The sequence below is a fragment of the Ricinus communis genome, chromosome 2, assembly GCF_019578655.1.
Source record: "Ricinus communis isolate WT05 ecotype wild-type chromosome 2, ASM1957865v1, whole genome shotgun sequence".
Taxonomy (NCBI): domain Eukaryota; kingdom Viridiplantae; phylum Streptophyta; class Magnoliopsida; order Malpighiales; family Euphorbiaceae; genus Ricinus; species Ricinus communis.
In genome coordinates, this window is record NC_063257.1 from 1,831,135 (window position 1) to 1,851,685 (window position 20,551).

General features: G+C 35.7%; 4 protein-coding genes across 10 annotated transcripts; 1 reads left to right on the forward strand and 3 right to left on the reverse strand.

Moving 5' to 3' along the window:
- The first annotated feature begins 533 nt into the window (after positions 1 to 533).
- LOC8275787 (cytokinin dehydrogenase 5) lies at positions 534 to 6,504 on the forward strand. The gene is made up of 5 exons (XM_002510404.4): positions 534 to 2,118; positions 2,624 to 2,751; positions 3,227 to 3,502; positions 4,738 to 5,000; positions 6,027 to 6,504. Exons 1-5 carry the CDS (start codon positions 1,515 to 1,517, stop codon positions 6,376 to 6,378), a joined length of 1,623 nt encoding a protein of 540 aa, XP_002510450.1. The 5' UTR covers positions 534 to 1,514; the 3' UTR covers positions 6,379 to 6,504.
- A 425-nt stretch (positions 6,505 to 6,929) lies between these two features.
- Positions 6,930 to 11,189, reverse strand: LOC8275786 (ribosomal RNA small subunit methyltransferase I). Of its 6 annotated transcripts, none has more exons than XR_007214714.1 (11): positions 10,863 to 11,189; positions 10,728 to 10,795; positions 10,567 to 10,663; positions 10,353 to 10,481; positions 9,899 to 10,007; positions 9,600 to 9,744; positions 9,366 to 9,408; positions 8,188 to 8,361; positions 7,505 to 7,659; positions 7,097 to 7,326; positions 6,930 to 7,004 (listed from the first exon to the last, which is right to left on the reverse strand). XR_007214714.1 is itself a non-coding variant. In XM_048370716.1 (9 exons), exons 1-9 carry the CDS (start codon positions 11,079 to 11,081, stop codon positions 7,630 to 7,632), a joined length of 1,014 nt encoding a protein of 337 aa, XP_048226673.1. In that variant the 5' UTR covers positions 11,082 to 11,189; the 3' UTR covers positions 7,352 to 7,629. The 6 variants fall into 6 exon arrangements, 2 of the variants coding, with proteins under 2 accessions (XP_048226673.1, XP_002510449.1); XR_007214712.1 differs by having other exon boundaries at positions 6,930 to 6,999; positions 7,505 to 7,663; XR_003079473.2 differs by having other exon boundaries at positions 7,505 to 7,663.
- A 1,287-nt stretch (positions 11,190 to 12,476) lies between these two features.
- Positions 12,477 to 15,610, reverse strand: LOC8275785 (probable ubiquitin-conjugating enzyme E2 18). Its single transcript, XM_002510402.4, has 6 exons — positions 15,441 to 15,610; positions 15,228 to 15,331; positions 15,020 to 15,122; positions 14,811 to 14,874; positions 12,927 to 13,015; positions 12,477 to 12,816 (listed from the first exon to the last, which is right to left on the reverse strand). Exons 1-6 carry the CDS (start codon positions 15,468 to 15,470, stop codon positions 12,721 to 12,723), a joined length of 486 nt encoding a protein of 161 aa, XP_002510448.1. The 5' UTR covers positions 15,471 to 15,610; the 3' UTR covers positions 12,477 to 12,720.
- Positions 15,611 to 16,400: 790 nt separating this feature from the next.
- Positions 16,401 to 19,940, reverse strand: LOC8275784 (BEL1-like homeodomain protein 11). 2 transcript variants are annotated; one of them, XM_015717246.2, is made up of 5 exons: positions 17,719 to 19,940; positions 17,242 to 17,621; positions 17,087 to 17,147; positions 16,798 to 17,002; positions 16,401 to 16,692 (listed from the first exon to the last, which is right to left on the reverse strand). In XM_015717246.2, the coding sequence occupies exons 1-4, from the start codon at positions 18,523 to 18,525 to the stop codon at positions 16,841 to 16,843; spliced, it is 1,410 nt and encodes a 469-aa protein (XP_015572732.2). In that variant the 5' UTR covers positions 18,526 to 19,940; the 3' UTR covers positions 16,401 to 16,692; positions 16,798 to 16,840. The 2 variants fall into 2 exon arrangements, with proteins under 2 accessions (XP_015572732.2, XP_002510447.2); XM_002510401.3 differs by having other exon boundaries at positions 16,686 to 17,002; positions 17,719 to 19,939.
- Between the last annotated feature and the right edge of the window lie 611 nt (positions 19,941 to 20,551).

Sequence of the window (20,551 nt, forward strand, 5' to 3'; positions counted from 1 at the left end):
AGTTACTGTAATACTAATAATATTTCATGATGACCAATAATTTTGGTGGATATCCATTTTCCCAATTCTTTCTCCAATATCTCAAGAGAAACAAAGTACGTAATGCTGTGTTTGGTTGATTAAGTTTTAAGCACATGATTTTTTTTATTGTGTTATAATGTCTTGCAAAAGGCCACATGACAAATTACTATATGAAATGGATTAGGGACCAGCAGAGATAGCCGCTACTGCAATATTTTAATAAGTTAACGTAGCCAATAATTGCGATGCGAGGCATAGATTATGTGTTTTCTTTAATCAGTCGGAATTCAAAATAGTTGGCCAAAAGATATATTTAAAATTTTAAACCACTAAGCATCCGCTTCTCCAATTATGGGGCATAACAGGAAAGATTGGTGTTAACATATTATAGTTTAGGGTTAGGGATTTCGAATGCTGTTATTTATTCTGTTTTTTCATTTTTATGTGACCATTCGATCTAAAAGCTCTTATTAGGCGTAAGATCATAGATAAATACAAAGAGAGAGGATACTAAAGAGGGTCGTTTTTTTATTTTATTTTATTAAATCTGTGTTACAAATGGTAAAAGAGAGAGGGTATTTGAGAATCTTGATAATTGGCTGCATACAACAACATCGTCCAGTCTCTGCACCCACGTGAAGCTCTCTTTGCTCGCCTACCCCACACAGATTTTCCGTATCCATAAGTGGGCCCCCTCTTCTCGGGGAAAATCGGCCCCACTCTCACCTCTCTCCCACACGTGTCCCCTCACCCACACACGTGAGTTCCACGTGTTCACTCTCCTCATCCCCTCCCTCTCTTCGCTAGCACTTCACGTTTTGTCCTATAAATTTAGAACCTGTATATTATATTCTAGACACGAATTACCTCCAAACCCCAGCGCTTATACATTTGTCGCTCCCCCTTTTCTTTCTTTCTCTCTTTCTTTCTCCAAGAACGAGCCGCTCTTCAATTCCTCTTCCCATTAATAAATAAATAAAAGAAAAGGAAAGCAAGAAAGATGTAACAGTCGATTTTCTTGAAATTCTTTGTTTCTTTCTTTCTTTAATCGAAACTCGTCCTCTGTTCCCTTCACATATACATATATATATATATATATATATATATATATATATGTACCTATCTCTGCAGCATGTGTGTACGTTATATTTGCAACTGCAACTGCAACTGCAACGTGCAAAGAAAAGAGATTAAAGAGCATCGAATCTGTTTTGCATGCTCTCTATAAGCGTACCTTATCTTTAAAGCGCAATCCGGCTTACGTTACCCTCCAAAAGATTTCTTTTCCCTTTCTCCTCCTCCTCCTCCTCCTCCTCCTCTCTTTTTTGTTTATTCTACAACTACCCACCAACCTCCACCGCCTTCCTCTTCCTTACGCTGGTGCGGTGTTTATTTATTATCTTTACTGCTCCTTTTTCTTTCATAAAACGCTAAATATATACGTAAAACAAGAACGAGAAAAAAAAAGAAAGAAAGGGAGACATTAAAAAGAAATGGCTACTAATAAGCTTCTTTTGACGTTTGCTATCTGTCGGTTAATTATAACCGTAGGATTGACCGTGGACCCCGCTGAGCTTCTCAGGCTTGGAGTCGACGGTCGACTCAGTGTTGATCCATCTGACGTGGAAATGGCTTCTCTCGATTTCGGTTTACTTAGCCGAAGCCAGCCCATGGCCGTTTTCCATCCTGCTTCTGCACAAGACATAGCTCGGCTTGTTCGAGCGGCTTATAATTCGGCTCATGGGTTTACTGTGTCAGCTAGGGGCCACGGGCATTCCATAAACGGGCAAGCACAGACTAGAATAAACGGAGTGGTGATAGAGATGAGCGGTAGCGACTCAAGAAGAAGCCAGCTCGGCTTGAGGAAGCCGGCTTCCCCGAAAGTATCGGCGAAAGAGATGCATGTAGACGTGTGGGGAGGAGAGTTATGGATAGATGTGCTAAAGAGCACATTAGAATATGGACTCGCACCAAAATCATGGACTGATTACTTGTACCTTTCCGTTGGTGGTACCTTATCAAATGCAGGCATAAGTGGGCAAGCTTTTAACCACGGTCCTCAAATTAGTAACGTTCACGAACTTGACGTTGTTACAGGTTTACTTCACTTTCTTGCATGGCTTTTTCATTTTTTCTCCATCATTGCTTAATAGTTATTCTTGTCTCTTTTCTCCTTCCATTATTTAGTTCTTGGGCTGCGCTAGATTTTCTTGGTGCTTTTATTTCTTTCTTTTTGTATCATATACATGTTTTCTTATTTGGGTTTTGTTGTAAGTTGTTACATTTTTAACTAGATGCTGTATCCCGTTGGCATTTTTTTTTTTTTTTTTGTCTTGAGCATTTAGCTACTAGGCGTTATGGGTATTATTTGCCTTTAAGCCTTCTAAGGTTATTGAACAATTCTGGTATCAATTTAATTTCGAATATGTTTGTACTTGTCATACCTATATTCAGTTTTTCCTTTGTTTTTTGCTTGGTTCAGTTGTAGATAAGCATCTTAAGGAATTGTTTGTTTGATTGATAAATCTTGGTGTAGCTTACTATAATAATAGTATTCGAGTTTCTGGCGGAGTGTAACCAACTACCTACTTGTTGATGTCAGGCAAGGGCGAGATATTGACGTGCTCAGATCAACAAAACTCAGAGCTGTTCCATGCCGTTCTGGGTGGTCTGGGTCAATTTGGCATCATCACTAGAGCCAGAATTGCTCTAGAACCAGCTCCCCAAAGGGTATTTTACTATATCTCACTTTCCATTACATTTTGGGACAAAATAATTTAGCATGCTAGTCATAATTATTTAATGAACTCCTACGCTTACAAATATATCTAAACATATTTATGAACACCAAGTAAAATAGCCATATGCATCGACTTATAAACCCCAGCTTAATCAAAATTATTATTATTTGGTTTCACTTATAGAAAAGAAAAATGCATTATGAAATGATGGTGGGACATGATAGAAACCTTTTCAAAAATTTCCTAGTATGGTTAATGACAAAACCAAAAAAGCTAGTATCATGACTGAGGACCATGATGGCTTGGGTCCATTTACATATATATTATTATTATTTATAATAAAAAAAACTCATTCAAACGGCTGTTCTAAAGCTGGCAATGTTGTTGACGTCTTCCTTTTGCCTTCTAACGTAGTCATTTTCTGTGTGTTGTGGGTTTTTGATTTTTTGTTTTTATTATTGCAGGTGAGGTGGATCAGAGTACTGTATTCCAGCTTTTCGTCTTTTACTAGAGACCAAGAATATCTCATTTCCTTGCAGGGGAACTCAGCTGCCCAGAAATTCGACTATGTTGAGGGCTTTGTTATTGTTGACGAAGGCCTTATTAATAACTGGAGATCCTCTTTCTTTTCTCCTCGAAACCCTGTTAAAATTTCCTCAATTGGTGCTAATGGCGGTGTTCTTTATTGCTTGGAAGTCACCAAGAATTACGATGATTCCACTGTCGATACCATTGATCAGGTACTTTTATATATCTTTACCCTTTTTTATAGCGTTAAGGAGGGAATTATAATCTGGATCAGACCCTAACTACCTGAACTAACCTCAAATAGCTATTGTTTAATGTATTAGTTTAGACTTGTCTATTCGGTCGGTTAATTATATGCTAATTGCAATGCTTGTACAATATCTGGTGGTTACGAATTATGGCTTGTTCTTAAGTGTACACAAACAATTATAAGGATATTTTGATATTTGTTAATTGGTTTTTGTCGAAAGTAGGTGGCTGGTTCATGTAATGAGGAAAAAGAAAAGAAAACAGTTCTACTTAGAATGTCAAGAGGACCTGAGACAAACTGGTCAATTCAATTTATGACCTTCTTCTATCTCTTACATCTATTGCAAGCTGTCAACTTGGCCAGCATCTTTCCTTTTTTCTTTAGTACGTGAGAATATATATTTCTAAGAAAAAAAAGATATTTATTAAATGACCTTAGAGAAATTATTATTATTATTATTACTCTATTTAAGAGGCAAAAGGTTCTACTATAGTTTTTGGCAAGCCCAATGATGAACTATAGCACTCTTCCCCAACCAACCACTTTAACAACTGTTTGTCAAAGGTCATTTTTACTGGAACTACAATATATTTAGTACCTTCATAACATCATCTAATTACTAGTTGCTGAGTAGGGGTAATTAAGGAGTTGGGACTGAGGTTTAGTTAAACTTGGGCACTATCAGTATAGTATCAATATCAGTATTCCTCGTAGTATTGTGAATATCTAAATTAGCTTAGTTTAGACAATTTTTATTGGAATTAGAGTTTGGACCCAGTGCAGCTCCTAGCTAGATTAAATGATTGAGATTGCACACTTATAAATAAAGATACTTGTATACGTGAAACCCTACTACAATTTTGGTACAAGAGATATGGAAGAAAACATGGAAGATCTTGTGTAATCTATGGCTTTCATCTGATCTTAAGAAAGAACGTAACTTTTTAATTTTATATATTTGCATTAATTAAATATAACTAAATCTAAGCCGACCGCACCCACCAATTGATTCCCCTCTAATCTCTTCTTGGAGTTGATTAAAAAAAGAAAAGAAAAGAAAATAACTGGTTGGCATCAGAGCTATCCTGACAAAAGCAACTGTCTTGTAGCAGCTTTTCCTGGTGTGTACTTTGATAGCGTGATTTTAATTATAGAGATTGATTAATTAATTAACGAGGAGCTGGGTTGATTATGCAGGAAATAGAGTGGTTGCTAAAGAAGTTGAATTTTATCCCATCATCAGTCTTTACAACAGACCTTCCTTACGTGGACTTCTTGGATAGAGTCCACAAGGCAGAGTTGAAACTTAGGTCTAAGGGTTTATGGGACGTTCCACACCCTTGGCTCAATCTCTTTGTTCCTAAATCCAGAATTGCTGATTTTGATAAGGGGGTCTTCAAGGGCATTTTGGGCAATAAAACAAGTGGCCCCATTCTCATTTACCCTATGAACAGAAACAAGTAAGTTTTTCATTTTCAATTTTTTTTTTTCCTTTTGTTAAATTAGTAATATATGATTACAATAATACTGGCCATAAATTAAAGCATCAATCTTATTCGTTAGGCTTTGGAGGATCTAGCAAAAGTTGGTCCAGCAATTAAGAGGATAGTAGTACATGTCCTTGAATGATCATGATTGTCAGCTTCACGGTAGCCATTGCTTTGCTACCGCACATAGAATTCCTTTTTTAAACCATTCTATTACTTATTTTGCGAGTTTTGCCATTTGATGAGAGCATGTCCACTTGAAGAAAAAGATAAATGACAAGATTGTCTCTTTTAGTTATCACTACAAACGTGCTCCTAGGAGAGGAGGTTGATTTGCTTACCTGAACTTGGGAGAGAGGACCTGCAAATACCCCCAATTTGAAGCTTGAAAAAATAGAAGAAAACAATTGCTGGCCAAAAAGACTTGGGATTTCCAGGAGATGTTTAGAAAACAATAATAATAACAGTAGAAAGTGGTCCCATCCAAATGAATAATTAAATAATAAAAGAGAGGCCAGCTAGGATTGATAAACACTTTTCTCTTCCCGAATTCTTAGTTGACTAAAACCCAACAAATCGACGGTAATGATGAAGCAAGTGGGAAGATTCTCGTGTCAGGAGATCTTCTTTGTGGCCCCTTTGATTTAGATGTTATCCATGTCTTATCTGTTACTTTTCTTTTTGTTTTTAACCTATAGTTCCAGAAAATATTGCATGCCGTTAATACAGGTAACGACCCATCACCTTCCCTTTTGATCATATTCATTCATGGGTCCCTTTTGATTCCTTTTTAACCATCAAATCCTAACTGCCCATTTGCCTACATAATCCATCAATCACTCACTCACTCACTCCTCTGTTTGCTAAATGGCTAGCCTGGTTTTATCATCTCTAATGTGTTATTAGAGATTACGATTTGGAAAGAAAAAATAACAAAATAAAAGAAATTCAATTTCACTCCGTGTTTTGTCTAATGGGTGGTGACTGACTGGTGTGCAGATGGGAGCAAAGGAGCTCAGCTGTGACACCAGATGAGGAGGTGTTTTATCTAGTGGCATTGCTAAGATCAGCATTGGATAATGGAGAGGAGACACAGACATTGGAGTATCTGAGCAATCAGAACCGTCAGATCCTGAGATTCTGTGACGACGCAGGGATCAAGGTGAAGCAGTATTTGCCTCATTATACTAGTGAGGAAGAGTGGGTGGACCACTTTGGAGATAAGTGGTCCAAGTTTTACCACAACAAGATGGAATTTGATCCCCGGCGTATTTTAGCAACTGGCCAACGTATATTCATGCCTTCCTTCCCTCGTTCTTCTCCCAGTACAACAATGGCATCGTCTTTCTGATGACATGCCACTTATTTTTACCTACACCCACATCACATAGTAATACCACCCATACTGACTTAGGATTATTCTTGTACATATAATTTTACATAATCAATGGGAATTCGAAATGGTTTCCCCCTCTTCTTTCTTTTTCTTTTATTATTTTTTTTAATAAGCAGTAATATTCTAATTCTGGATTTACTATCGGTAGGAAAAAGAAAAAGAAAAAGAAAAAGAACAAAAAGGAGAGTTTTCACAGTGCAGTGAGGGGATTGGGTGCAATTAAAATCGGAGGGTGGAGGAGAGAAGGGTGGAGTGGGGTGTAGGGATGAAGGAAAGCACATGTCATGTCATGATGTTAACTGCAGCGTCCCCCGTGATCCCGACCGCTTGTCTGCAGCTTCTTTTAACATACAGCTCACGCAGCACTGCTTTCACTTCCATCCAGGATTTGCTTTGGTGGTTTTACTTATTCTCTCTGTGGGTTTGGTTCAACTGCTACTTCTTAACAGCCATGTAAATTCGTTCACACTTCCACCACCATACTTCTCCGTCGTTAACTTTAATGCTGGTGATCAAGCTATTCTTTTTACTGTGATATTATATAATTATTCGTAGACAAAATCACCTTGATGCCTCCTTCACTACAGAAACATGACTTTATAAGTTGTTTAAATCCCTAATCCCGATGTTTACATGTTAAAACAGTTTTGTGGAAGGTTAACAAGATACTGACCTGTTCATGGGCCGGGCCTAGGCGGGCTCGGGCCGGGCCTGACCGGACCGGGCTTGTACACAAAAATTGTTGTCTAAGCCCGGCCCGAAAAGTGCGGGCCTGGGCGGGTACCCAGGCCCATGAACAGGTCTAGATACTGGGCATTTGATCTTACAGCAACAGAAGGTCCTCAGTAGCATACAGCAACAAAAGGTCGACAGCTCTTTGAGAATTCACCTTACCATCTAAACCTGAATAAAGGATTAACTCCAAGAATAAGCTCGACAATACCATTCCTATTCTACAGTTGCATAAGCTGAATAACACAACCTTAAAACATATCAAATGGTACAACTTAGCATTCCTATTCTACAGTTGCATAAGCTGAATAACACAATTTTAAAACATATCAAAGGGCCACAGTTGTACCGCATACTTGACGAGTTGCAAGCAATGTAACTTTTAGAGTACAATATTGAATTAATCGGATTTGTCCTCTACTTCAACTTGCTTCCCAAATTTCCTTAATGCTAGTGAATATAGGGTTTTCCTCTTCATCGACGTTCCTTCAGCCACCAATTTGACTGCCTAATTGCACGTTAATATGACAACAATCAAACTTTATAATACTTCCAAAGCTTGTCACATAGGAATAGAATAAAATAGGTATACTCAAAGCAGGAAAGTGATCACCTACAAGGCACAACTACTTCAATTATAAAGGAAGTCCACGCTGCATATTAGATATCAATTCGCAATACGTACAACAGGGATCCAAATTAAGTTGACTAAAGCACAATAAGTTCAAGAGATTTTGTCCACCACTTTCACATAGAAAGCGCATGAAACTAGAAAACCATTAATTTCAATAAGCCTTGCTGCTATTATCTTGCCACATTAAAAAATACCATTCCTGTTTTCCGAAAAGAAACCGGTTTTAAGAAGGAAAAGACGTCCACCCCTCTCAGACATTGACAATCTGTGTTTGCCTAAAATAACTGAGACTTCTCAACATCTATTGAAGTGTTTGGCACAAGTAGAATGTATGTATTTTACAGATAACCTTTAAAAAAGAAAAAAACAAAAGTACTGCTAATAAAACAAGTAATTACCATAGATAGACTGTGCCCATTGGAGATTAGGTCTCCCAAATCATGCTCAAGCTGACTCTCTGAAGGAGTTTCAACCAAGCAATTTATCTTGCCTTCAATTAACAGTGTGATCTCACCCTTAGGTTGGTGATCTGCAAATGCTTCTTTCGCTTCCCCCAGAGTACCCCGCCAAAACTGATTAAACAAAGTATCATTATTTTTGCCACAAAAGTATCATATGTAGGCTGTTCCAAAAGTATATTTGGATTTAAAACCCTACTTCACTTTGTTTAAAGTGATTGCAATTGTACTTCCTAAACTTTATCAAAACACCCCAGTGAATAAGAGGTCTATTCAAACTATGAGATCCTGATCCTAAACTTAGGAATCAAAGCACAACACTAACCATTGACTGACTCGAGGCAGTCAATATAATGAAGAATCATTCACATGTGTGATGGTTATCTTCTTGCAGTCTACAATAATTCTGATTTTCAGTTACTATTTTCTGAGTTGTGCTTCACTATTAAGTTCACTATTCCTAATCTTTCAAATGCTGGGTAAGTAAGTATGCCTACTAGAAAGGTATAAACCGAGAATACACTCTGCTCTCAACATATTCAGAGTACCTTTTTGTTATCAGATGAAAGCATATCTTTTGCAATGCCAAGGCACCTGGTAAATCCTTTTAACATTATAGAGGCCATTTCTTTGTTAGGGAGGATGAGTATGCATAATGATCCCAAAACAAGTCAATAACAGAACCACTAACTTCTAGTCGCAGATGAACTTGAACTCCGCATGATATTCCTACTGTAGCTGATGCCGCCTCACATTGACTAGATTTAGATAGTGGATGTAGTTGAGACCCAAAATTATGGTAGCATTTAGTTCTGCGATGAATGCTTGGCCTAGTTGACTTGAATTGAAGACTACTTTCCGTTATGAAGCACCCTAGTTAAAGAGCCTCTCACAAGGAGAACATGCAGATTGCCTGGAGGATGAGCTTCAGGGAGCAGGCATCCTTGAGTGGCATCAGTAATTAGTGGTCTAACACACTATTATGGCATGGTATAACTGGATCTTTAACTAATATGATATCTTAAATGATGCACCTTAGCACAAGGTTTTATAGTCAGCATCATGATCAAATTCTTAGCCATCTCACAAGCAACATGGTAACTAGATATAAAATTTACCTCTTCATGTATTTTTGTCATCTCCCGAGCTATGACACACCGTCTGCAATGCAATTAAATTAACTGTCACAACCAGCAATAAAAATCAGCTATGTTCATTAACACAGGAAAGAGGAAGGTGGCAGAAAATGCGCTAAAAATTAAATAGTTAGTATAGATTCAACAGAAAGCACTCATTAACTGGCAGAAGCTAGATATATCAAACTAATGATAGTACAGATAGAAAACATTCACCTCGAATCACCAAAAAGTGTTGAAGTCTCATCAAGAAACCTAGAAAGTTTGTGCGGCGGGACATAGAATATTTGTGTTCTTGTTTCATCTGCAGAAGCAATCAGTCTTTCTCTTCTGGATCTGGCATGCTTAGAAAGAAATCCAACTGCAGCACTAATTAAATATTAAGCCCGGTAATCTCAGGCCACTAACAAAGCATATCCAGAGATGAATGTTTGTGCACAACTACAAAGATATCAATCATCAAATTTATTAGAAAGATTAATATCAATCATCAAATTTATTAGAAAGATTAATACCAAATGTAAACTCATCTGTGGACAAGCCTGAAGCAGAGATAGCAGCTACAACAGCCGAAGGTCCAGGAATAGGAATAACAGGAATATTTTCATCCACACATAACTTTGCCTGCAGCAGGATTCCAACTTGCACAGATGAAACCCTAAGTGATTATCAAAAGAGCAACGACCCGAATTGTATGATTATGATTAAAAATAAAGATGGATTCTATTAATTAACACATTTGCATTTCTTTCAGAACTTTGAAAGGAGAAAAACCACATAGTAACAAAATTTGCATTCACATTTTTTATTGGCATCATTGTACCCAAGATTAAAATCGGAGGGAGAAATGGAGGTAATTTTATCACACAAATTTAAGTTGTTCATCACTAGACTATTCAGACAAAAGCAAACGCCTAATTTTAATAATGAAAAACAAATAAGAGATATAAATTATACAAATGTGATTACCAATTGTGCACCAGGATCACTAATGCCTGGCATTCCTGCATCACTAATAAGTGCCACGATTTCGCCCTGTTTCAACCTCTTTAAAACCAAGCATTCTCTTTGAGATTCGTTGAATTTATGATATGATAGCTGAAAATCTAGTGCATAGTATTAGAACGCAACGCAATGATAAAAAAGAAAATACAAAACCAAAAAGCTTTTCAAAGAAACGCACAAGTGGAGTTGTAATGTTGTAATAATGAAGTAACTTTCCCGAATGCCTAGTGTCTTCTGCAAGTATAACTTGAGCAGATTTTAGAACACGGAGAGCCCTGCATTACACAAGTCATTCAATATCCACAAAAGAAAAAAAATAATTCAATGAAGTTGAGATACCTCAAAGTAATGTCTTCAAGGTTTCCAATTGGAGTTCCTACTAAATATAAACCAGGTTTTAAAGCACCCTGCACCAATACAAATGAAGATTAAAATTCTAAACAAGATTTATACGAGAAAGTTGAATTGTCTTACGCGTTTTGAAGAGTCCTCGAGGATTAGATTGGTGAAATCTGGAGAAACTTGAGTGGTGAAACAGAAGGAAAGTGTGGGAATTTTAGGGTGAGCGGATATTGATTTCAGAGATAAAAGGTCCAGTTCAGTGCGAAAGAAGTTGGATGGTAGCTGCCGCCATGAAAGAGCCGCTGTGAGCGTTATCGACACCGGAGGTAATCGCCGGAGCAGCATTTGCATGCTTTGAATTGAGAAATAGGTAGCCGTAGCAGCTCAAGTACAGCAGTTACATTTTTTTTTTTTTTTTTGGGATGTAAGGTGTGTTTGGCTTAGAAGGAAGAGGGGAGAGAAAGAAAAGGAGACGAAATGGTCGCGATAAAGGCTCTTTCCATCATAGGTAAATTTATTTTTTTAACAGACCATAGTTTATTTATTAGAATTAATCACACGTAATTAAAAAATCAATTCAAATAATATAATATTTGATAAAAAATAATAATAATTAGTTAGTCCAAATAATATAATAAAATAAATTAAATTCTTATTTATTAAATAAAATAAAATTACATTATATGTTAAAAATAAATATATAATTTAGAAATTTTGAAAAAAATATTTTTATATTGTCTTTAACTATGAAACTATTTTAATGAAATATTGAATTTCACGTTTCATCCCATGGAAATAATATTTGGAATAATAAAATTTTCTATAGTTACATTTCTCTAAATCTTTATTTGGAAAAATAGGAAAATTAAAAAAGAAAAAGTCTAGCGCGGAAAGTTGAAAGAATGAATCAAATAGATCATAAAAAAATAAAAATATATAATTACATATAATTTTAAAAGTAAATATACATCTATTTAATTTATATTTATAAAGTTTTTTTTCCTGTAAGTTGTCATTATATAAATAAAAGAAAAATATATTTTATAGAATCAGATTATTATTTTTGATTGATTGACTTTTTATTTTCCTATTTTCTCTTAGTCATCCTTTTTTTTTTCTAAACGTACTTAAGAAATTATTTTTAAGTTGGATTATGAGCAGTAGATGAGAATTTTTTTTCTATTACTTACGATTATTACATTATTGGCACTCAATTTAGGCATTAAAGAAATTAACCATGAAATCTTTTTTTCATTAGAAAAGGAAGATTAACTAAAACAAAAAATCAAGACGGCTCAGAAAAAGTAGAACCCTTGCCTTTTGAATTACGCCCAAATGCAACAGTGATTGAGGTAATCCATAGCATCATATCCTGTAATTTTACATCATGGCCATCCTTTCCACTCGATTTTCATTAAAAAAATTTTGGCAAACAGGGTACAGAGCGAAATAACAAGGATCTAGCACACCGAGGTAAAATTCAGCTGTTAAGATGTCATTTGCTGTGCTTAAAAAAATGAAAAGCCAATTTAAGCTCATATTTTATAACAAAGAGATTGACTAAAAAAGAAAACACCAATTAGATGTTTACTGGAGGTAATTTTCGTGACTATCCCTAATACTCGATGCTTTAGCGGGAAGGTTAGATGTAAACAAATGATTGAAATTGTTGATTAGCAGCTTTACTAAATTCATCGAGGCTTTGATATCTACCACGGACATGGGACATGCAGATGCAGATGCAGATGCAGTAGAAATTCTTTCTTCTGTTTCATCCTATTGATAAAATATAGATTGCTAATTAGGCATTCCCTTGAGGCGGGTGACAAAGTTCAAAGAAAACTACCCAAAGTACATTGATACACGGCAAGGGACAAAGTAAAAGGGTTGACAGAGCTTTTGGGGGTCATAGACTTGCAGGCCCCCTTTTCCCACTACCCATGATAAATAAAGACACTTCAATTTTATGCACAGGCCAGCTGATGGATAGTTACACTTTATCATCATGAAACCACCATCTTGTCTCCTTAGGAGATCTCCCACTCTTACAATTCCTCACATATCGATCATTATCAACAGGGCGTTGCTGCAACATTTCAAAGTATATATATGAGAGAGATGATAAAATTCCAAAACCATGCAGAGATTGTTTCTAGGAACAAAAAGTTTTAAATTCTTTGAAAACGTGAAACAAACCTTCACAGTTGCGCTTGACAACATGGAAAGAATGCTAATGCAGATAGAGCTGACCGTCATTGCTGGGGACCACGAATCATACAGAATATCTGCAAGCCCACATGACAAAGTAAAAGTTAAATGTCTGATAACAAGACAACTGCCTGCACTCTTTGATTGACAGAAATAGCATATGCATAAAGGAACTATAAATTTTACTCCCCTTAATGACAGTTCTACAAATGATTCCAGTTACTGAGAGCTCTAGGTCGATAATACTTGACCAATTAGGCGATAATGAACAACTGAATCACAATAAGACAATAATATGAGCAAACAGCATGTTTTCTTGGATTTGCAATTACTCTTATTAGTCTTCTAAGCAACCTTCCGGACCTTTACACTTGTCCTCACAAAACCATTTTCCTTAGTATCCAGAAAGTGACCACAAGCAAACATGCACATGCCAAACAGTCCAGGTATATACTATAGTCAAAATTTAGTGGCCATTTAGTGCTACTTCTCCATGAAGAAATGCTTCAAAAGCATTTATTGAAAGGGAAACAAGAAAAGACCATCATGAAATTCTTAAATGATCCAGGATAAACATTCAGACATTCTTAGTAGTTCACTGATCTATTAACATGCATGCATTATCAATGTATACGCATTTAGTTCACCTCTCCAAGCCTTAACACAAAATTCCATGACAGTTCTAACAACTACTGAACAATAGACATCTACTACCCAAAATATGAGGCTTAAATGTGAGAGTTTTTTTACTTTCTTTTAACAAAAGAAAAAATAGATCAGAAATTGAAACAAAGGATGCAATCAGAAAATTGTCTCTTTAATCAATCACATTCAATTAGTAAAACACTAAAGCAACTTGGGCTTGGACAAGCAAAATAAGGCATTTCCGACACTTCTTCATAAATTAATGTCAGCAATATAAACTCTCATAACCTCCAATCAGCCATAAGACAATTTCTAAAATATCTTATGTTTCTAAAATATCTTATGTTTTCCTAAAATGGTAAGATATTGGCTCATACCATGTACACACAACGAGTTCAATGTTAATCTTCATATCAGTTATTATAGCTTCAGAGGAAAGAAAGCAGTATGAAACTGCTGACAAAATTGAAAACTACTAAAGTGAAAATGTCACACAGCATAAAGAAAACATATTACACAAGATCATGTAATCATCTTAATGAACTTTAAGCACTACCAAGGAAACCGATAAAGGGCAATACTGTTCAGACAAATCTAAACCAGATTCATGATAAACATTCGCTAAGAAGGTGCTATCATGGGTAAAGAAAACAACACTAATTCACTGAAGCAAAGAAAATACAGCCCAATAGGAAGCCCTGAAAGCAAAAGCATATCCTTTATTTATTTATATATCTTTTGTCATGAACGCAAAGGCCTTTCCTCAGCTCAGTTGAGTAATTGCTTAATTTGCATCAATTTCTTGGAAGTCCGTGTCTTTCCTCACAATCACAAACACTACTTGGTCTTATCTTTTTAGTTCATTCCTTGAGTTGCGCATATAGCTCTTGTATTCCTAGGGAAGCCTTCTAGTGCAAAAAGTACAATGAAAAATAACATGATATTCCTTATATATTATGTCTTCATTAAAATTCAGAAGCAAATTGTCTTTAGAATAGGTTAATGGTCCAGGTTCAGTGATTCTGCACCGGAGCAGTCAGTCATTCTTTTGAAATCTCTCCCTTTCTCTCAGGTTATTTGAAGAGGCTATTACAATGGAAATTGTACTTCAATTTCAATTTCATGTGACATGAACTAAAATTACAATAAATTAAAAAGTATATATAAAGCTTAGCAGAATAGACAACAAGGACCGTAAAAACTTTAGAAAAAAAAAAAAGGCCATACCTAAACAGATATGTCCATTGCTGTAGATGTGAGGATGCAAAGGTGCAGGTGGAATAAAAATCACCTGTTCAACCAACACCGCAGCAAAATAATGAAATTGGCAAAAACAATTCATTCCAAAGGAGAGTGTTTTTTCCTTTATTTAATGCTAAAATTTTAACAAACAAAATTCTAATAAACTTAAAATTGATAGGAAACGAAACTCTAACCTGTGGTGCTTCCATAGGATAATTTTCAGGAAAATCAACTTGAAGCTGATAAGTTTCATTCGCATATAAAGTTCCTGGTGCTCCATTAACTTCGATCACCCATCTACACTAACACAATTCACACAATAATCTGAAATTAACAAACAAAATCCCTAATTAAAGCCAAAAGATATAATAAAAGAAAAAACATTCTTGATCAAAGTTATACCGTTGGAGATTATCAGTGACTTTATGTTTAAAACCTGTTGGAGGATTCAACTGCCATTCTGCAAGTTCTTTTTGCAATCTGCTACAAGCGATCTTGCCTAAAACCTACGCAACAACAAACAAAATAAAAAAGGTACAAAAAGTCAAAATTTTGATTAAACAGAGTTTTTATAAATTAAAAGAAAAAACGATAACGAAACGCAACAAAAGAGACCTTGCGTGACGTAGCGGAGGAGCTTGTCATGGTTCCTACGGAGAAGAGAAGAGAAACGCAATCGTCTGTGTGTGTAGGTGATGTTTTTTTCTTTTATTTTGCGCCTATATTACATATATAGGCGCAAAAATAGAAACAACTTTTTTTATTTAATTTTTTTAACTGTTATTTAAATTTATTTTAATATATAGAGTTGTGATTGGAGAAAGATGAGAGTGTCGAAAGATTCTGGAAGGATCAAATTGCACGCTTGTAACTTGCACAGATAGATTGCTGCCTGATTTTGACACGTCAGCGTCTCTTTGGATTCTCTACATTCAACAGATATTGTATCCCCTCCATGTCCTTTATATATATGTGTATATATATATATATATATATATATATATATATATATATATATTTTTTTTTTTCTCCCCTTTAAGAGATGTCGTTTGCTGACTGATAAATTAATTTAATTTATTTTCCCAATCAACAGATTTTATTTTATTTTTAGTTGTTTTTTAAATTAGTCCATATTTTTGTTAGTGGTGCCTAGTTTCAGTCGGTGTTAATGACAAAATATTTCATTTTCTACAACCTTAATGTAAAATACACATTTTCTGATTTTGACAACTTCAAAGAAAAATCTGTTAATCTGCTTAATGGACCCATCAAAAGAACAAAAATTACACTGCTCCTTAATGATAATTCCATTAATGTAAATAGGGTTATGGATTTGTTCAGTCTATGCTTCATATTAGAGGTATACCTTTGTCTTTCTCTGCCTCTATCTGTAATGTGTGAGCCTGTTGCTAGTTATAATTCTTGTAGCAGTCAAGAAACTTGGCCAATATCAGCAAATGATGAAACAGTTGTTACATCAAGTTGGTTTTAATTTTTTCACTTCTTCATTTTTCTGTTTATAGATAATAATAATAATATTTGACTAAGAAACAGTGGGCTCAGATGAAGAACTTATGCAATGAAACAAAATTTGTTATGAAGTGAAAAGTGTAAGCATAATGTGTATCACAAAAGTAAATTAAAAGGTAAAGGATTAAAGCATCATCCCTCTTGATAACTTAAGTTCCACGCCTGGAGAAATGCAAGGTTGAAAACCAACTCTATAGCCAAACCTGAGGATTTAAAAGATGGAAGATTGAAGACCATGAAATGTGTGCTTTAATATCAATGCTCATTCTTGGCATGAGCACCATTTGGCCATAAGAATGCAGGATAAGAAACCTGAGCTTGGTAATTTAGTTAAATCCTGAAAATCATAAACTTAACTTCTCTTAGATATTTCAACTTAGACGCCTCGGTGATTACAACAGAAATTTCAGTTTCTTTGCATTAGAGAAACAAGAAACCTGACTTGAGGATGATGCTTCAGCTACAGATATTATCCCATCACTTGTTCAATCCTCTGAATTATCAGCAGTACCTTGTCTTGTCACGGAACTGCTACCTAACAATGGATTTGAGTCTTCAGATGAATCTGCTGCAAACTCCTCTTTGTACATTTCTTCTATCATAGGCTTCCATAGCCGCACTCGGGCGTTTATAAACCAATTTGAAACCTGAAAGCATCAATTAATTGCGCATTAACATCAATATCAGTCCAGTCCATGAAAAAGGGCATTTCAAGGGTTATTCAGACTAACTTGATTCTTAGTCAAGCCAGTTTGTGATGCCAGCATTAGCTTCTCAGAATCATTTGGATACCTAAGCGCATATATATAATCAATAAGATAATCTGTAGAATTAAAATATACATTAGCAATTACTTTAAGCTGGATATCATCATTCCAGCACTTACGGGTGCAAAAAGTGTTCGAAAAGCCAAGAGCGCAGGATGGTCACAGAAGTCTCTGGCAAGCCCCTGATGGGTCTCCACGCTTGCCTTTGGCTTTGGATCATTCCAAGCTGTTGAAGAGAAACTCGATTATGCGCCGTCTCTCTATCGAACAGGCTAAGTCGCGATAATCCTGTGCTGATTTTTGGTAAATCTTGTGATATTTTTTTTCTTGTTGCATTGATTTGAGATACTATAGCATCTCTCAGGTTGCAAAAGTGCCTTGACATGGCCTGGAGTGCTAGAGCAGTATAAGATTTGGCTGCTCCTAAACCTGCTATCTCCTCAAATGATGATACTACTTCTTCCAATTGATGGTAGTATTTCTCGTATCGTCCCTCAATCTGACATAAAATATTGAATGAGATTCAAGAAAAGAAAAAAGGCAATCAAAATATTTCAACATACAAAGAACAAAAATTCCACATAGTTTGGACCCACCTCCTCCAGCAATGCTATAAGCTTTGTAATTTTAACCTGGAGATGATGTCTATCAGCTGGTAGGAGCCCATTAGAGCACCATTCTGCTTTTAACTCAGAAGAAAGTCCAAAAGCTCCTCTTGTGCCACCAGGAAATAACTTCCCCACATACTTTTCATTGTTAATTTCAGTTGCCTTCCCACTAACTGTAACAATTTCTTCTAAGAGCATCTGAGCAGGCTTTAAATATCTTGAGTTCTTTATAGCAATGGCAAAAGATTCTGTTCCATAGGAAGTGCAAGAAGATCTACTTAGTGAGGTTGACGACGAAGCAAATGCATAACCAGAAAAAGGATGTTCATCATTTACTTGTTCAATTCCTGGATTACAAGCTTTCCTTGCCTCCTCTCCATGAATCAAATAACTAGAACTGAAGAGATCTGAATTAACAGGCCTCTGCCTGTACTGGACTTGAGGGGCAAGCATGTGACAGCCAAGAGATAATGACAGTCCCTGAGCTTGTTGATTGGCTGCATTTGCAGTTCCAAGAAGATCCATTAAATGTCTAGTGTGGCTAATCTCAGATTCTTGTGATACTATTGAATGAGCTCGAACAAGGTCTATTGACCTAGACATTCTTTCCCCAAGAGACTGTACGCTAGGTAATACCCCAAGAGACTGATGGAATATATTGCTGCCTCTCAAATCTGAACCATACGTATTGAAATTCTGGTTTTCAAATTGGTTTTGACTGGTAATAGAATCTGAGATGAAGAATTGTTGTACCATACTAGAAGCTGGATTTGGGGGTGAATCTTGTGAAACCATTGTAACCAGTAAAATAAGAAGCTCGAAATTTATAGTTGATCTCTGGTCTAATATTAGGAATATTATAAAACTAAAACTTCAATACAGTAACAATTGTATATCCTAGAGCAGAGAAAACAACAGAATTCAAAGGTACTGGGTTTCCAAGAAAATGCATGGAGCATTGAACAAACTAAAACATGGGCTGTCATTTTTTAATAATTATAACTATACTAGTGTAGGTACAAAGACAAGTTGCTGGATCATTAACCAGAAAGTCACTTGAATGTATAACTTACTGAACATACGAGGAATTCTTTCCTAACTTAAGTATGAGATCAAAGATCCAGAAAGAATGCTGCATTATTAGGCATGAATTAGAAGTAATAATCGATGAAAAAGTAATTCGCAAATTCAAAGGAAGTAGCTTGTGGTTAAAAAAATCGGGCGATTGCTCCAACAAAATGAAACTCAGTTCACCGAAGCTAAATAACATAATTAAAACTAGAAGAACCGAGAGCAGAACAGATTTATTAAAGAAATGATGATAAAATAAAAGCAAGAGAGAGACAAAGAGAGGTGAAAACGAAGAGTTCCAGTTTGAAAAAAAAAAAAAAGCATAAAAAAGGAGGTAAAAGTACAAGACCAGGAGAACAGAATACAAGACAAACCAAAATATCTTAATTAGTCTTTGCCCTCAACTCCACAGCCCTGACTGAAGTAACAAAGTTCAAGAGACCCGCTAAAGACTACAATGGAAAAGATTAACTTTTGTACATGAACAAAAAAAAGAAAGCAAACCCACCAATCTGTGATAGCTGCACAACTCTGCATATATTATAATAATTTAAAGAGAAAAAGGAGACCCTCTCTCTTGTTTTTTTTGGTTAAATTTTCTTTATCTCTTGAAGTATGAACATAGCAGGTCTAAGATTAAGCAGCCAAAAGCTATAATGCCTAAAACATAGCCCTCTGCTAGTTATTCAAAGAAAGAAGGTAATTGAACAAGTAAAGATGCAGAAAGTGACAGCAAAAGATGGTCCCCTCCAGACTTCCCTGAATATAAAAACAAGAAGCAAAAGCATCAATCCTTCAGCTTTAGTTCGTGCAGTTACATTTCTTTGGGAGACTCAAAAGTACTTTCAGCTCAATACAGTGAAACTATATTTTTCTCTCTCTTAAATCTTAATATGTTAAATTTCTCTGTTCATTGGGTTGCTGTAACAAAAGGAAGATAAAAAGTGGGCTATCTTTTGCACACTCCCAGTTTTAAGATTGTCTGTTTCTGAGACTGTAAACCATATGGGAATATCTAACTTTTTCCTGTTAGGTGTTGTAATCATACAATATAGATGTTGAAAGGACACTGAATATCACAATCTTTCAAGAATTACTAGAAAATAAATAAAAATGGATTCTTTCTTTCAATCTCAAAATATGAAAGAGAGAGAGAGAGAGAGAGAGAGAGAGAGAGAGAGAGAGAGAGAGGGGCTATAAGGTTGTTTTGTCTGCGTGTTGAGGGTGTGGTTTGGTGTGCTGATGAGACTGATTCTAGGTGAAATTTTTATGGGGTATTCCTTTTAGATAGCTCCAAGTAATGATTGCTACCTTTGTTCCTTTGGCCTCTCCAGTTGTCGCTCTCTGGTTCCGTAACATATGCTGTTATTGTTATTGTTCACTAATCACTAGGACCTGATAGAAAAGGCCCCACCTCACAAGATTAAAGGTGTCTGCTCTGCGTAATCTGAGCTAGCACAGTAAATTTGAACCTGCTAAATTCTTCTCTCTCTCTCTCTCTATCAATATCTCCTGGGTTATAGACTATCAGTTAGAAAGACATAACAGAGAAATTATCACTAAACCATCTTTAATTTAGACTGAATGGAAACAGTTTAAACACTAGTAATTGTAATGCATGGGAGTCCACTAGAAAGACCTTTAACTATTTATCATCCTTGCCCTTTTATTATCTCTATTATTCGATTTTGATGCCAATTTAAATGCAGACTAGTTGTTGCAAAGATAACTTCATTCTAAAATCACGTCA